At 38.9% G+C, this 17,417-nt stretch overlaps 1 protein-coding gene across 3 annotated transcripts in view; it reads right to left on the bottom strand.

The window, feature by feature from the left end:
• Positions 1-17,417, bottom strand: part of RYR2 (ryanodine receptor 2) — an 832,848-nt gene that overhangs the window by 335,984 nt on the left and 479,447 nt on the right. For all 3 annotated transcript variants that reach the window (XM_070781954.1, XM_070781952.1, XM_070781953.1), the window contains 2 exons: positions 16,209-16,313; positions 9,862-9,965 (listed from right to left, as the gene is read on the bottom strand). In XM_070781954.1, the coding sequence (XP_070638055.1) occupies positions 9,862-9,965; positions 16,209-16,313 (209 nt within the window). The remainder of the gene's footprint in view (positions 1-9,861; positions 9,966-16,208; positions 16,314-17,417) is intronic.

The raw sequence follows: 17,417 nt of genomic DNA, 5'->3' as shown, positions 1-17,417 counted from the left end.
ATTTGGGCTTTATTGTTGCAGTTTATAATCTCTTCAAATATACAAGTTAAAAATATTATATAATACTTAGAGATTGGGCTTCCCTGGTAGCTCAGTTAGTAAAGAAACCACCTGCAATGCAATTATCTTCCTGCAATGCAGGAGACCTGGGTTTGATTCCTGGGTCAGAAGTATCTCCTGGAGAAGGAAATGGCAACCCACTCTAATATTCTTGCCTGGGAAATCTCATGGACAGAGAAGCTTGGCAGGCTACAGTCCATGGGGTCACAAAGAGTCTGACACCACAGAGCTACTGAACCACCACCAGAAAGAGATTACCCATTTGTTAAATTGTTTCAAGGAAATATCCATGCTTTTTAAACAAGGATCTGCTGCTGCTGCTAAGTCGCTTCAGTCGTGTCCAACTCTGTGCGACCCCAAAGACGGCAGCCCACCAGGCTCCCCCGTCCCTGGGATTCTCTAGGCAAGAACACTGGAGTGGGTTGCCATTTCCTTCTCCAATGCATGAAAGTGAAAAGTGAAAGTGAAGTCACTCAGTCCTGTCCGACTCTTAGCAACCCCATGGATTGCAGCCTACCAGGCTCCTCCGCCCATGGGATTTTCCAGGCAAGAGGACTGGAGTGGGGTGCATTGCCTTCTCCTAAACAAGGGTCAGGGAGGCCATATATTGTCAGGAAGCATTTAATAGGAGGCTTCCTGTGTGCTGTTTTGGATCTGTCAGGAATTCTCAGTTCCTGATTAATTCCTGAATACAAGAATTAAGAGGAGAGGCAAACCTCTCCAGGGCGCTGAGGAATTCAGGCATTTCCTTCATTAGTTTTTCTATACTGTGATAAGTACCTTCTTCCTTCTTGTGAACCATACTGTAAAAGTGATTGTTTACAACTCTCTCTTTAATATGGATCGCCTATGTTTTCTAAGTCTGAAATTTTAATCTTTATCTTTGCTGAGAATAACTACCTTGTAAAACAGTATATATGCCCACACCATGTTGATTAAAACACCATTGGTCCATCAGAACTCTGGCCCCCGTGTCTGTCTTTCTCTCTCTCTCTCCCTCTCTTTTTCAGGCTGATCCCCTGGAGCGCAGAGGCTCTCTGAGTTCACTTTCCTGCCCGGGCTTCTAAGACCCTCTCAAGAAGGCGCTCTGTGCCTTCACCTCATCGAGAGGGCACCTGAGGCCTTCGTGAACAGAGCAAGCCCTGTGCAGGGGCTTTATTGGCTTTCTGCGTAAACCAAGGAATATCAGCTTCTTTCCCTCTACTTTCTTATCGGTCGACTACGGACCACCAGGTTCCAGTCCATTAAAGGACCTCAACAATATATATTAAGATTAAGCCTTTATTTCCCAGATGGATACTCAGTCACCCATAAAATATCTACTGAATAATCCATTTAAAAAATTTATTGGAGTATAGTCGCTTTACATGTTAGCTCCTGCCATACAGCAAAATGAATCAGCTATATGTATATGCATAACCCCTGTTTATTGGATTTCCTTCTCATTCTGGCCACTATGGAGAATAGTATGGAGGTTTCTTTAAAAAAGTAAAACAGAACTTCCATATGACCCAGCAATCCCACTCCTGGGCATGTACCCAGAGAAAACCTTAATTCCAAAAGATACATACACCCCAAAGTTCACTGTAGTGCTATTTACAATAGCCAGGGCATAAAAGCCACCTAAAGGTCCATCAACAGAGGAATGGATAAAGAAGGTGTAATATACATATAGGGAAATTACTCAGCCATAGAAAAGGAATGAAACTGTGCCATTTGCAGAGACACGGATGGACCAAGAGACTGTCGTACAGAGTGACATTAGTCAGAAAGGGAAAACAAATATCATATATTAATGCATATATATGGAATCTAGAAAAATGGTACAGATGAACAAGTCATTTTTAACACTGATTTGAAATGCTACTTTTCTGATATACTTAAGCCCCCTTATGCTTTTAAATCCTTTTCTGGACTTTCCAGTCTAGAAAAATCTCCTTTTTACATAATAAATTGGGATTCCAATTTGCCAATAACAATGTTTCCATTGGTTAGACACTCCATATTGGTTTTTTTACTCTCTTTAATGAATTACCTTTTGTTGATTTTCCCAAGAAAGGCCATCATCATTCACATTTAGAGTTCATCCTTAAAAGTCCCCAGACTTAGGCAGAATAAGATCCTTCAGTATTCCTGATAATGAGTGGTTCTACCTACTTCAATAGAATAAGATGCAATAGCATAAACTTTTTGGATGACAATTTCTAATGTCTGGTCAGTTCCAAAAGGAACAGTCAAGTATCTAAAATCCATTTATACTTATCCTCCTTAACATTTAAAAAAGTGACAATCTGGAGACAGATATAGATACACACACTTAAATATCCTGTTATTAAGTTAAATTTTAGATTATATATGGAAAAAGTGAGATTGACTGTTAAACTGCAAGACCAGGAACTAACTGAAGCTGTACAGTTTGTTAAAACATGTGCCAAATAAGGGGCTTCCCTGGTGGCTCAGTGGTAAAGAATCTGCCTGCTAATGCAGGAGACATGGGTTTGATCCCTGATCCAGGGAGATCCCACATGCTGCAGGGCAACTAAGCCTGTGGACCACAACTACTAATCCTGTGCTCTAGAGCCCAGGAAACGTGACTACTGAAGCCTGTGTGCCTAGAGTTTGTGCTCCACAAAAGAGAAGCCACCTCAATGAGAAGCCCACACACCACAATTAGAGAAAGCCCATGCAACAACGAAGACCCAGCACAGCCAAAAATAAATAAATGAAATTATTAAAAAAAAAAAAAAAAGAATGTGCCAGTTAAAATGAGATAGATCAGCAACAGAAAAATAGAAAATTGACTCAGAACAAACACAGGTTATGCTTGTTCAAACACTGCCCAAGGAACAGGAAGTTCCCTACCATCATCTTCCATTCATTTACCTACTCAGTAAGTATCTTTTGAATTCCACTGTGTGCCAGGTCCTGTGCTAAGTTCTGGGATAAGCTAATAGGCCAGTGAGGACTAAGACAAAAGTTAATTATAAGGCAGTGTCTTGCTTGTGGTGACAAATATATAGGGGTATGAAAGGGTCAAGCAGGATACCAAACCAGCTCTTATGGAACTCAAGGATGACAATAATATTGAGATTTATCTCAAATCCAGGTTACTAAACTTCCAAGTACATGCCTACCAAGAAATCTGATTAGAACATAGAAACCCCTGCTTAATACATTAAGTAAGGTTAATGACTATCGTTGAATGACCGTCACTACAATCCAACTTTAGAATACTTCCATTACTCCATCAGATTCTCCAAGCCTGTTTGCAGTCATTCATCATTCCCACTCCAAGCAATCATTAATCTGTTTTCTGTCTCCATAGAATTTCCTTTTCTGAATATTTCATATGAATAGAATAATAGTAAATCTTTCATGTCAGGTTCCTTTGACTTAGCATAATGTCTTTCAGGTTTATCCATGTTTTAGTGTATATTAATAGTATATTTCCTTTTATTACTCAATAGTATTACATTGTATGACTGTATCACATTTTGTTTATCCATTCATCAGTTTATTGAAATTTGCAGTTTCCAGCTTGGGGCTGTTACGTATGATGATTCTATGGACACACTTTGATGAACATTCATGTACAAGTCTTTGTGTCAACATAGGCTTTTATTTCTCTTGTGTAGGTATGTAGGAGGGGAACTGCTTTGTTGTTGTTCAGTCACTCAGTCATGTCTGAGTCTTTGTGACCCCATGGACTACAGCACATTAGACTTCTCTGTCCTGCACCATCTCCCAAAGCTTGCTCAAACCCATGTCCACTGAGTCAGTGATGTCATCCGGCCACCTCGTCCTCTGTTGTCCCTAGTCTGTCACTGTTTCCCCATCTATTTGCCATGAACTGATGGGACCAGATGCTAGGATCTTAGTTTTTTGAATGGTGAGTTTTAAGCCAGCTTTTTCACTCTCTTATTTCACCCTCAAAGAGTCTCTTTAGTTCCTCTTCACTTTCTGCCATAAGGGTGGTGTCATCTGCATTTCTGAGGTTATTGATATTTCTCCCACTAGGCTGTATCATAAATTTATGTTTAACCTTTTAAGAAACCACCAAGTGGCAGGACCATTTTACATACCCACCTGAAATACATGTAGAGTTCACTGTTTTTCTACATTTACAACAATACTGAGTGTATCTGTCATTTTGATTATGACCATTCTAGTATGTGTGGTTGTATCTCATTATGATTTAATTTGCATTTTCATAATGACTAATGATGTTGAGTATCTTTTCATGCATGTATTAGGCATTTACATATCTTTATTAAAATATGTTCTCAAATGTTTTGTCCATTTTTAACTGGGCTATATGTATTTTTATTATGTAGTTGTAAGAGTTACCTATATATTCTGGGTACAAGTTCTTTATTGGCACGTGTAAGATTTACCACAAATCCAACAAATCTAAACTTACATGATTTATAAATATTTTCTCCCACTCTGTGCCCTATGTCTTCATTTTCTACATGGTTTCTTTTGTAATACAAAAGATTCTACTTTCAATGAGATCCGAACTATTGATTTTGTTTTCTTTTACAGATATTTTTGATGCTATATCTAAGGACTTTATGTCTAATTCAAGGAGATTTTTGAATGAGAACAATAAATCTTTTAAGAAATCTATGTAATACTATTAACCACACCAAGTTCTTTGAGTAAGAACTCTTTTGTCTTTATATGATCTTTTTTAAAAATTGGGGTATAATTGCTTTATAATGTTGTGTTAGTTTCTGCTGTACAACAAACTGAATCAGCTATATGTATACATATTTCTCCTCCCTTTTGAGTCTCCCTCCCACATAACCCCCATTCATTCAATCCATCTGGGTCACCACAGAGCATTAAACTTAAAAGCTTTTGCACAGCAAAGAAAACCATAAATGAATTGAAAAGACAACCCTCAGAATGGGAGCAAATATTTGCAAATGAAGTAACTAACAAGGGATCAATCTTTAAAATGCACAAACAGCTCATGAAGTTCAATATCAAAGAAACAAACAACCCAATCAAAAAATGAGTGGAAGACCTAAATAGACATTTCGCCAAGGAAGACATATAGATGGTCTTTATGTAATCTTTATTATGACAATTCTATTTGACTTAATACTGTTCAATTCACCCATTTTAAATGGTTTTAAGGTCTGCAGAAGACTGGGAGAGAGGAGTGTGAGCCGTGAAGCTTGTGCAGAGGTTAACAGACAAGAACAGAGTAGGGGAAGTGGAAAAGGACGTGCTAGGGGTCAGCTCGCCATCTGATTCCTCTGTCTCCCACAGTAACTTACATATGCATTCAGTACATCTTGACTATAAGATTAAGTGGCAATAATAGGCTCATGTGGCATTTTATTACTTCAAGTATAAGGCCACCAACAAGAAGAGAAGACAGACTGGCACAAAGCCACAGAGAGAACAGAAGGCACCCTGTTTCCATGATAAGCATTTGCTATGTACAAGCCTGCCTAGAGACTGAGTTTATTGCTTATGTGTTGCTTCATTCATTTGACAAATATTACTGAGCTCTGTGTAAAGTTCAGATGATGGTGACTAAAATCAACTGAGATGCCTGCCCTCAAGAAACTTAGGTCTGGGACTTCCCTGATGATCCAGTGGTTAAAAATCTTCCTTGCAATGCAAGGGGACACGGGTTTGAGCCCTGATCAGGGAACTAAGATTCCACATGCCTCAGAGCAAGTGGGCCCTTATGCTGTAACTCAGCGCCCTCACACCACAATGAAAGATCTGCAGCATGCAACAAAGATTGTGAATGCTGCAACTCAGCCAAAGACCCGACACAGCCAAATAAATAAATGAATAAATTAAAAAAAAATTAAGAAACAAAGAAACTTATATAATAGGTCTGGTAGAGTACAGCAGCCATCCTGTGATTATACATAGAAAGATTCTCTGCTGAGAGATACCAAAGGGCTGAGTGCCTGTCAAAGGGGGCTTTATTGAGTCAAGCAGCTCAGCAAATGCTGCCTGAAGTGACCTGAGATATAAAGGATAAGAACAGGGCCTGGAAGAGAGCATTACACAAAGCGGACACAAAGGGGAAAGGAACATGCAAAGAGGCAAAACAAAGGCTAGTGTGATATCAAGCAAGGGAAAATAAAAGCAGCCTCCTATAAGATGATGCTGGCTGGAAGGGAAGGACCTTGAAGGACCATTCAGCAAATTAGGGTATTGTCTTCATCTCAGGAGCAATAAGAAGGAATTCAAATAGGGAGAATGGTATAACCTAAATATTTAGAAAAAGTTCAGCAGGCTACAGAGGGCAGAATGGGTAAGAGAAGAGCTAGGTTAATATTTCAACTGTATCTGTCAGGATAGTTTTATAGTTTCAGGTGGGGCATAGCAGTAGCTAAGGCTAAAGACATGGAAGCAACCTAAATGTCCATTAACAGATGAATGGATAGAGAAGATGTGATACACACACACACACACACAATGGAACAGTTACTCAGCAATAAAAAAAAGGATGAAATAAGCTATTTGCAGCATCACGGATGGACCTAGAGATTATCATACTAAGTGAAATAAGTCAGAAAGAGAAGACAACTACCTTATGATATCACTTAGATGTGGAATCTAAAATATGACACAGAGGAACAGACCCACAGACATGGAAAACAAACTTGTGGCTAGCAAAGGGGAAAGGAGGGGAGGGATAAATTAGGAGGTTCGGATTCAATGTATACAAAATACATACAAAATTCATGTATACACTAATACATACAAAAATACAAAATAGATAACCAACAAGGACCTACTTATAGCACAGGAAACTATACTTAATATTTTACAGTAACCTATAAGGGAAAAAAAATCTGAAAAAGACTATATGTGTGTGTGTGTGTGTGTGTGTGTGTGTGTGTGTGTAGATAACTGAATTCCTGTGCTATACTCCTGAAACTAATACAACATTGTACATCAATTATACCTCAATTTAAAAAAAAAAGGCAGCTTAGGCTAGGGTGGTACAGTGCTGCTTTGAAAGAGGATGTCAGAATTTCTGCAGTGCTGTACAATGTACAGACGACCATTCAAATCTGGACGTTAGCTGTCTTCGTCAACAATCGGCCAGACAAAAATCACATAAAGTGCAACAACAAAAAAATCATATTCACATGAAATCACCACAAATCCAAAATAAGGAATATTCTGAAATAATCAGTTGCTTATTTTTTACTTGGCACTCCTCAGGATTTAATGAGTAAAGTTGCTAATCTCCCCCATAGTTTATATAAAAAAGAAAAAACATCTAAACTCTATAGAGTGCTTCTTCTCTTAGACATGATGGTACTAGAGGCTTTATCAGTTGGGTGTCATTTAGTCTTTTTACTACAATTTCATGAAGTAGATATACTAATATCCTCATTTTAAACTGATGCTATTAATAGAAAGTCTAAGGTTCAGAGATACTAAGATTCCCTCTGGAGAAGCAAGTCCTTAAATCCTAACCATCCAATCATCTAGATTCCTTGTTCTTACCCAGTCTGTTCTAGTGCCTGTAACTAACCAAGTGAATAAAAGAAACACAGAAAGTACTATACTTTCTTTAAACTACTGAAATTGGGCATAGTTTGAATTTTGGATAATAAGAGCTCTATTTTAAATTTTAAAGAAACAAGTGAAATGAGTTCATCATAACACCATGTAAATATTAAGAATGAGTTCTTGCAAAGGTTTATTAGCATTCACCATAGGCAACAGCCCCATGTGTGCAGTCTTATGATTAATCAAACCAGCCACCAGGAACTGAAAGGAACGAGACTGGGTTATGTGTAGCAGTCAAAGGCTCAACATGCCAAATGTGAATATGCAGACTTCTACATTACAAGTTACCCAGGATTTGCCTAGCTGGCTTAGCTGTCAATTGTTAAAATTACAGAGAAGGTACCACAAATTTAATGAAATTATCTTAGGCCATGAACTTTCAATAAAAGCATTTTGTTTTAAGAGATGGATAAATAACGGGCTGTCATGAATTACCAAGCTAAATGTACAAGCTTCACATCAAGATCACAGAGGAAGACAGGAGATGCGAAAAGGAGGTACATGGGTCTCAGTGATGTGTTCTGCGGTCCTCATTACAGAAAAGCTTCGTCATTAGTTACCTGTAGTGGTTTCTACATTTACTTGATTTGTATTCATATATTCCTTTCCCTTTTAAGTTACTAGTAGAGCCTAAACTCCAGAGAAGCCAATGACACCCCACTTCAGTACTCTTGCCTGGAAAATCCCATGGACGGAGGAGCCTGGTAGGCTGCAGTCCATGGGTCACAAAGAGTCAGACATGACTGAGCAACTTCACTTTCACTTTTCACTTTAATGCATTGAAGAAGGAAATGGCAACCCACTCCAGTGTTCTTGCCTGGAGAATCCCAGGCATGGGGGAGCCTGGTGGGCTACCATCTATGGGATCGCACAGAGTCGGACACGACTGAAGCGACTTAGCAGCAGCAGCAGCAGAGCCTAAACTCAAGGCCCTATTTACTTATTTATTTTCATAATGAAAATCACTACATCATCTTTGCAGATATATACCTGGACTGGAGTCGTAGAACTTGAAACAGTGTTTATGTTCTAGATCTTTGGTAAAATACTTTCAATAGAAATAGCTCTTTTCACTTAACAGAACTGAAACAAAACAAAAATAGGAAAAAAAGTATTGTTTCATTCCTAACATAAGCAGGTATTAGGATAAGTGATCTACTGGAACAAATCCAGTTCTTCAAGTCCAACAAGGATAGAAAAGCACAAAACTATATACTCAGTAGGAGAAGGCAATGGCACCCCACTCCAGTACTCTTGCCTGGAAAATCCCATGGACAGAGGAGCCTGATAGGCTGCAGTCCATGGGGTTGCTAAGAGTCAGACACGACTGAGTGACTTCACTTTCACTTTTCACTTTCAAGCATTGGAGAAGGAAATGGCAACCCACTCCAGCGTTCTTGCCTGGAGAATCCCAGGGACGGCAGAGCCTGGTGGGCTGCTGTCTCTGGGGTCGCACAGAGTTAGACACGACTGAAGCGACTTAGCAGCAGCATATACTTAGTAAGTACTTCGTAAGTACTTGCTATTTGACAACTGTCTAACCATTACTGAGTTAGTGAAAGGATCCCATTTTCTGATCATGTATCAGCAAGTCTTATAGTGAAAAACAGTTCTAGATGGGAAGCTAGAGAAACTGGACCCCTGTTCTAGCACAGCTACTAACTAACTGTCAAGGCATTTGACAACTCCATGAGAATCCTCAGCTGTGACATCACTGGTAAATCTGAAATAATAACACACAGCCCAGGGTGTTATTAGGAAGATTAACCCAATATCTGTAAGTGAAAAGAAAAAGCTCTAAATAAATACATATAATAATCAGTATAAAGTAGCACATGGTATTACTACTAACACTAATAGTGCATGTCATTATTCAAAGCTCAACGCAATACCTTAAGTGGTATAAAAATTCTGAAACAGTCGTTTTCATATCTTTGCTTATCTTGTCACACACCAGGAACAATTTATGACTGACAATCTCGGAAGTACTGAATACAATGGCAAAATCCTTATATTCCCAAATACCCACAAACATCCATAGAGTACCCTTTAGGAAACACAGAGAGCACAAAGTCATAAAGTAACATGCTCAATGCCTAGTCCAAAAAATACTGATTGAATCCACCAATGCATTATGAAAAAAATCTAACTGGAGCTAAAATAAATTAAACTGTAACATCGACACCTTGTTTCCTTCAGGGAATACAGAGAGGAAAATGAGAAATTTAAGAAACTCACTTCAGGGTCTCAAGTGACATCTGTAAATTGTAATTGCGTTCCTGTTCAGGCAGCTTGGAGAACTCCACCAGACACGGGTGCTGTCTCTTATTGTCATCTCTAACCTGAAACAGAACAGGAAATCAGCATATAACAGTTTCAAAGATCATATACTAGTGATGGTTATCCCATTGCATGGAGGAACGTGAAGTGGGAAGCAAGAAGGGAAACTGAGACCCTCATCCCAGCAAGGCTGCCTCTGTCATCCCTCAGGCATGGGTAATGCTCAAGGTCAGTGGTAAACCTGGCATTGTCTGGGCTACCTCACATCTTCTCCTTGCCACCATTCCCAGTCAGTCCCAGCTTCACGTCTGCTCTGCCCTGAAACCTCCATGCCCGCTCTCACAGCAACTTACAGCCTTTGCTTCAACCTTACTTTCTCAATGCAGCTTGTCCTGCCCACCTTCCTAACCCGCCAATCTGCTACTCATCCTATTTTTTTTTTCCATAACAGTTACCACTGGCTAACAGATTAGGGTCTTATTTATGGGATTGTCTGTCTTCCTGCAACTGCAAGAATGAAAGACCCAAGGAACAGGGACTGGCCTCTTTTGTTCTTTAATAATGTATTCTCAGCACCAAGAACATGCCTGGCATATGGCAGGCAAGCAACAAATGCTTTGTAAACTGAAAGGAACTCTAGGTAAGAAGGTGTAGTAATAACTCAGTTGTTACTGTTACATGTTTAGATACAGATTAGACATCAATTAACATCATGCCTGATTGATACAAACTCTTGGTGGTGGTTCCTTCCAGCTGTTCATTTCATCCCATGTAAGTTACTTCTGCTCTCACAAGTCACTCCAGTGCCTTACCAAAGCCAGGTAATATCCCACAGATACTTTTCATTTTAATCCTTGAAAGTGCGAGCAATCAGAATAAACTAAATTCAAGATTTTGGGACTGAATTAATGCGAAAGATGTTCCATATCCTTGCATTAGTAATTAGATTTTTGTCTTCTTAGAGGCCTAAATTACACAAGCATTACTGCTGTGGTGACACCTCAATCACAGCCATATGCTCTCAGGGAACAAATTACTCCCTGCGAATAATTACCAGGTTTTATAAATGTCACAGAAAAAGTAGGAAAACACGAGCAAGAATTTTTTTTAAAGTATTCAGGAGCTGACAAGTTAAAAACAAGATAGTTATTCTTTTCTTTCTTGATCATTGCGAATGAACAGGACTTAAGAGCACATAGCTTATTTACTTAAGGGTGTAAGTGAGGAAATGAAGCCATGAGTTACAAAACCAAACACTAAATGCTAAATATAAAGGTAAAAATGAATGTGCCCAAGTTCAAAGACAATTTACTCTCTATCTATATAATTTCCACTTACTCTCTACACCACAGAGTAACTGTCCCCATCATCCTCTTGGGTGCCCAAGCTAAAACAAGAAATCTATCCAGATTTCCTTCCTTCTCTTAACCACTTCCCATACTTGAACTTCAAAACAGCTGCAGTCATCTCTCTCCATTCCTCCTGCCAGCACACAACTGGGAGCCTCACCACCTCTCACCTGAGTCTGCTCCCCGACCTTTTTCCTGCCTCCAGGCTCACTGCTCTTTCACAGGAACAGCAGAGCTCAGATCAAGTCTTTACCACCCTCTGGAAGCCTTCCCTGATTTCACCAGGAGAGTTGTAAATATCTCTCACTTACAGTTAGCTTATCCATCATAATTCTTAGCTCGTAATTGTGTGTGTGTCTATTACTCAGCTAAACCAGAAGCTCTTTAAAAAGGCAAACTCACTAAAACAAGGTCTTTTCAATCTGAGGACCACAGTACCAAATACAAGGTCAGGCAAATAGTATGCAAACGGGACAGATGAAGGCTTGAATGGATCTGCCTGATGTTTTTCCATAAAATAGAGCTCCCAATCAAAAAGCAGGAAAAAGACCTAAACAGACACTTCTCCAAGGAAGATATCCAGATGGCTAACAAACACATGAAAAGCTCAACATCGCTCATTATTCGCAAAATATAAATCAAAACTACAATGAGATATCACCTCATACTGGTCAGAATGGCCATTACCAAAAAGTCTACAAACAATAAATGCTGAAGAGGGTGTGGAGAAAAGGGAAGGCTCCTGCACTGTGGGTGGGAATGTAAATTGCTACAGCCACCATGGAAGACGCTATGGAGATTCCTTTTAAAAACTAGGAATAAAACCACATATGACCTAGCAATCCCACTCCTAGGCATATACCCTGAGGAAACCAAAATTGAAAAAGACACATTCATCCCATTGTTCACTGCAGCACTATTTATAACAGCTAGTACATGGAAACAACCTAGATGTTCATCAACAGATGAATGGATAAAGAAGTTGTAGTATATATACACAATGGAATATTACTCAGCCATAAAAAGGAACACATTTGAGTCAGTTCTGATGAGGTGGATGAACCTAGAACTTATTATACAGAGTGAGGTAAGTGAGAAAGAGAAAGATAAATATTGTATTCTAATGCACATATATGGAATCTAGAAAAATGGTTCTGAAGAATTTATTTACAGGAAAGCAATGGAGAAACACACATAGAGAATAGAATTATGGACATGGGGAGGGGAGGAGAGGGTGAGATGTATGGAAAGAGTAACATGGAAACTTACATTATCATATGTAAAATAGATAGCCAACGAGCATTTGCTGTATGGCTCAGGAAACTCAAACAGGGGCCCGGTATCAACCTAGAGGGGTGGGATGGGGAGGGAGGTTCAAAAGGGAGGGGATATATGTATACCTATGGCTGATTCATTTTGAGGTTTGACAGAAAACAACAAAATTCTGTAAAGCAATTACCCTTCAATAAAAAAAAATTAATTAATTTAAAAAAATAGATGCTCCAGTGAAATACACCCCAAAGACATTTAAAGAAACTAATTTCTTTGCAAAAAATAAAAACAAAAATCCATAATTTATTCAAGAGTTCAAATTTCTTTGCAAAAAATAAAAACAAAAATCCATAATTTATTCAAGAGTTCAAATTACTCCAAAGAAAGACACAGTTGCTATACAATGGAATATTAAAAAGGAACCCGTTTGAGTCAGTTATAATGAGGTGCATGAATCTATAGCCTACTGTACAGAGTGAAGTCAGTCAGAAAGACAAATATTGTATATTAATGCATATATATGGCATCTAGAAAGACGGTACTGATGAAGCAATTTGCAGGGCAGCAATGGGGATGCAGACATAGAGAAGAAACTTGTGGACATGGGGCAGGGGGGAATGAGAGCACGGGACGAACGCAGAGGGCAGCATGGAAACAGACACACTCCCACATGCAAAATAGCAATGGGAATTCACTGTATGATTCAGGGAGCTCAAACTGGTGCTTTGTGACAACCTGGAGGGTGGGATGGGGTAGGAAGGAGGGTCAAGAGGGAAGGGACATATGTATACCTATGGCTGATTCATGTTGCTGTATGGCAGAAAGCAATATAATCCTGTAAATCAATTATCCTTCAATTAAAAATTACTAAATTAAAAAATAAAAGGTTACTGACAGACAGGAAAAAATAACAACAAAAAACATGGATCTGCACTCCTTAAACGGATGAGTTGTGTAGCATGTGAATTATATCTCAATAAAGCTTCTAAAATATTAGCTCAGAGAAAAACTGGAACACACCATTTAAAATGTTAAAGAATTTATGGAATTGGTCTCAGTAAGATGTGTACCTAAGTCTAGAATAACAGAGATGATAAAGTCAGGGATCAAAGACACTGATCTGAAAAGAGTTTTAGGAGAGCCCGAATCAAAGAAGACACAAGGTCAATTATGAGACGGAAGGACAATGTGAAACCTCTTCACGTGTCAGTCTCAGACTCTCCTAAATTACTGATCTGATAGGATACTTGTGGTTGTGCTTGCCCAGAGTAAGACCTAAGACAAAAACCATTTCATTCTTTCAGCAAGTATTTGGTCTATTCCCTGTCCCAGGAAAGGTGCCAGGTGCCAGCACCACAGCAACAGACTAAGTGCTTAATCTCCCCGCTGGAGGCATGCAAAACCCGATGTTGCTGTCATCAGTCTCAGACCAGGTAAAGCGTAACTGGCCACAGTCAGTTTGGCTCAGAAGCCCTGTGCTCCCTTTCAGCATCTGCAAACTAGTAGCAATAAAGGTATGGTGTGGAAATGAACTGAATTTAATTGCAAGAATAGATAATAATGAGACCTTATATTTCCTCTTTTTTTAGAAGAAGAAACATAAGGAAGTTCATTGTAGAATGCAATCATTTAGGCAACCTATAGAAGTTTGCAATAGAAACCATCTCTTTTGAGTGTAAACCTATTAAACAATTCCTGTTACTATGCTTTTTTTTTGGCGGGGGAGAAGTTATTTGTTTGCATAAGATCTTTTTAAATCCTAGCCTGTAATTATCTTTCTCTGAATTTTGTCTGTAATTCAAATCTTTCCCTATCTCGAATCTTGTGGTAAATTTTGTCTGTAATTCCTCTGCCAATTGACTAGGAATACTTTTACAATATCTCACATCTTACTGACTTTAATTAATGATAAATACCTTATTTAACACTCATTCACTTCCTCAATTTTTAAAAGTCAAAGAATATTGCATAAAATCACATACTTAATAAGGTACTTTAAGTGCTTGCTGATTTGACAACTGTCTAATTATCATTGCGGAGAAGGCAATGGCACCCCACTCCAGTACTCTTGCCTGGAAAATCCCATGGGTGGAGGAGCCTGGTAGGCTACAGTCCATGGGGTCGCTAAGAGTCGGACACGACTGAGCAACTTCACTTTCACTTTTCACTTTCATGCATTGGAGAAGGAAATGGCAACCCACTCCAGTGTTCTTGCCTGGAGAATCCCAGGGACGGGGGAGACTGGTAGGCTACTGTCTATGGGGTTGCACAGAGTTGGACACGACTGAAGTGAGTTAGCATAGCATAACTATCATTGAATTAATGAAAGGATCACATTTTCTGATCATGCATCAGCAAGTCTTATAGTGAAAAACAGTTCTAGACTAGAAGCTAGAGAAGTTGGATCCTAGTTCCAGCACAGTAACTAGCTGTCAAGGCATTTGAATCATGGGCAGTGGCATCACTGGTAAGCCCTATAACACATAGCCCAGGGTGCTATTAGGAAGACTACCCCAATACCTGTAAGTGAAAAGACAAAGCTCTAAATATATAAACATACGAATTAGTATAAAGTAGCATGGTATTCCCTGGTGGCTCAGTGGTAAAAAATTTGCCTTCAATGCAGGAAACACGAGTTTGATCCCTGGGTCAGGAAGAGCCCCTGGAGAAGGAAATGGCATCCCGCTCCAGTATTCTTGCCTGGGAAATCCTATGAACAAAGGAGCCTGGCTGGCTACAAGTTCATGGGGTCGTAAAGAATCAGACGTGACTTAGCAACTAATCAACAACAAGCATAGTGTTACTACTAACACTAATAATAAATGTCATTATTCAAAGCTTAATGCAATAAATTATGACTGGACTGAATACACTCATTTCTATATTCAGTCAAATATAAGTGTTATAAACTTTGGGATAGTTGGAGTACTGATATCATAAATGTGAAAGCACTGCCAGTGTCCTGCTAAAAAAAGGTGTATAATACACTGGTATTACATGAGACCTGGAGAAGGAAATGGCAGCCCACTCCAGTATTCTTGCCTGGAAAATCCCATGGACGGCAAAGCCTGATAGGCTACCGTCCATGGGGTCGCAGAGTCGGACACGACTGAGTGACTTCACTTATTACATGAGAAGTCGTTTTGGTTTTACCTAAATTTTATTGATAAACTATAAACTAAGTTCTCTAAACAATAATCATTTGGAAACATATGCAATGATTCTTTCTCAGCCTGTCTTCCACTTATGAAACCAACTATGAACCTCTGCCCTGAGAACTTCTACTAAATACAACTGGGACTAAAAGAAATATCAGAGGAGGAAAGTAAATTAACTTCTTTCTTTCCAGTTTCAGTTTTCACTTTCAGTTTCAATGAAATATCTTCCTAAGGTCCCTAGAAATCAATGCCTATTGTCTGTATATGTTAACTTTGATTTTAAAAATGTAACTTTCAACCTGAATATTAATAACTTTTGAATTGTCTAGGCAACTAAGCCATCCTTCAATGACCCCACCACTAACGTCATTCCCTCTCATAAAGAAAAACGGCACACAAAATAAAGCTTAGGGTGAAAAAACTCAATCAGATCAATTTATGTCATCATACAGCAGGATGAGTGAGAAGTAATATTTTCAGAAAGATATATTAACAGAATCTGAGAACAAATTTCAAAATTATGTACCGGACCATACTGCCAGCCAAGTTCAATTTTATTCATCACCCAGAGCTCATGGATATTCTCTGCCAGTTTTTCTCGTATCCTCTCCAGGTGGGGAGGCAACACAATCTAAAATTTAAAAAAGAGAAAAAGAAAACACACATCAGAAACAAATGCAAGAAAATGCAATGTTAACTGTTCTTACTGTGAACTGAACTAAATACAATCGTCTCCTCAACCATTAAAATGTAATCATATAACTAGGTTCCAGATAATCCATTCTAAATTTATAAAACCAGGTATCTACATAATTATTAGGTAAATTTGGGGAATTTAGGAACAAAATTTAGAAAGAAAGAAAACAGATTACTACTCAGGACAGCCATCATTAAAAAAAAAAGTCAATGGATATGGGATAATCACTGGAATACGCATTATTTAAAAAAAGAAATCACTCAAGACTTCTTAAACCAACCTGGCCAGCATTCACAGGCCAGGAGGAAGGCAATTCAGTGTCCAAAATATAATCCACTGAGTTTAGAAATATCTGATGGCAATGATTTATATCGTCCCTTAACTCTTACTTTCAGTGGTTTCTAAATATAAGCCTCAGGGGGAAAAATCTGAACATGTTTCCACTAAAAAGGGGAAGTTTAATGGCCTCTTCATAAAGAACACAAATGACTTTCAAGGTGAAGGGTTGGCTGTGCATGTCTGGTGATGCACAGATATTGCCCCACAATCAGTCCCTCATAACAGATAGCAGGCAACTGCCTACAATATCCATGGATGGGGTGGAGTTTCCATGGGGAGCAGACCAGCATTGCCTCCTTCCCTTAGAAACAAGAGATTATCCAGGTCTCAGGAAATCCTAATGCTAGTGACACCATGGAATCCCACTGTCTGTTCCAGTCCATTTCCATCCTCCAATCATGTTTATTGCTCAACTCTGAAGGCACCATATCCACTCTGCCTTGTTCCAGCCATGGCAACACAAACTGAATGTGAGCCATGAACAAAGTATGCTTATGTTATACAGCATATAAAAAGCTGGCAGGGAGAGATAGGAAATACGTTTCAAGGCATTAAACCACAGAGGCGTCTGAGGCCTGCTCTTAATTCTATATCAGACTTCAGAAGCAATGCCTCTGATCTTTGAAAGTTAATGAACAAACTATGAATATCTAACCAATTGGACTGAAGTTACTTCACCATCAAAATAAAATAATATTT

This window comes from Bos indicus, chromosome 28 (assembly GCF_029378745.1).
Source record: "Bos indicus isolate NIAB-ARS_2022 breed Sahiwal x Tharparkar chromosome 28, NIAB-ARS_B.indTharparkar_mat_pri_1.0, whole genome shotgun sequence".
NCBI lineage: Eukaryota > Metazoa > Chordata > Mammalia > Artiodactyla > Bovidae > Bos > Bos indicus.
This window is presented reverse-complemented; position numbering and strand designations above follow the sequence as displayed.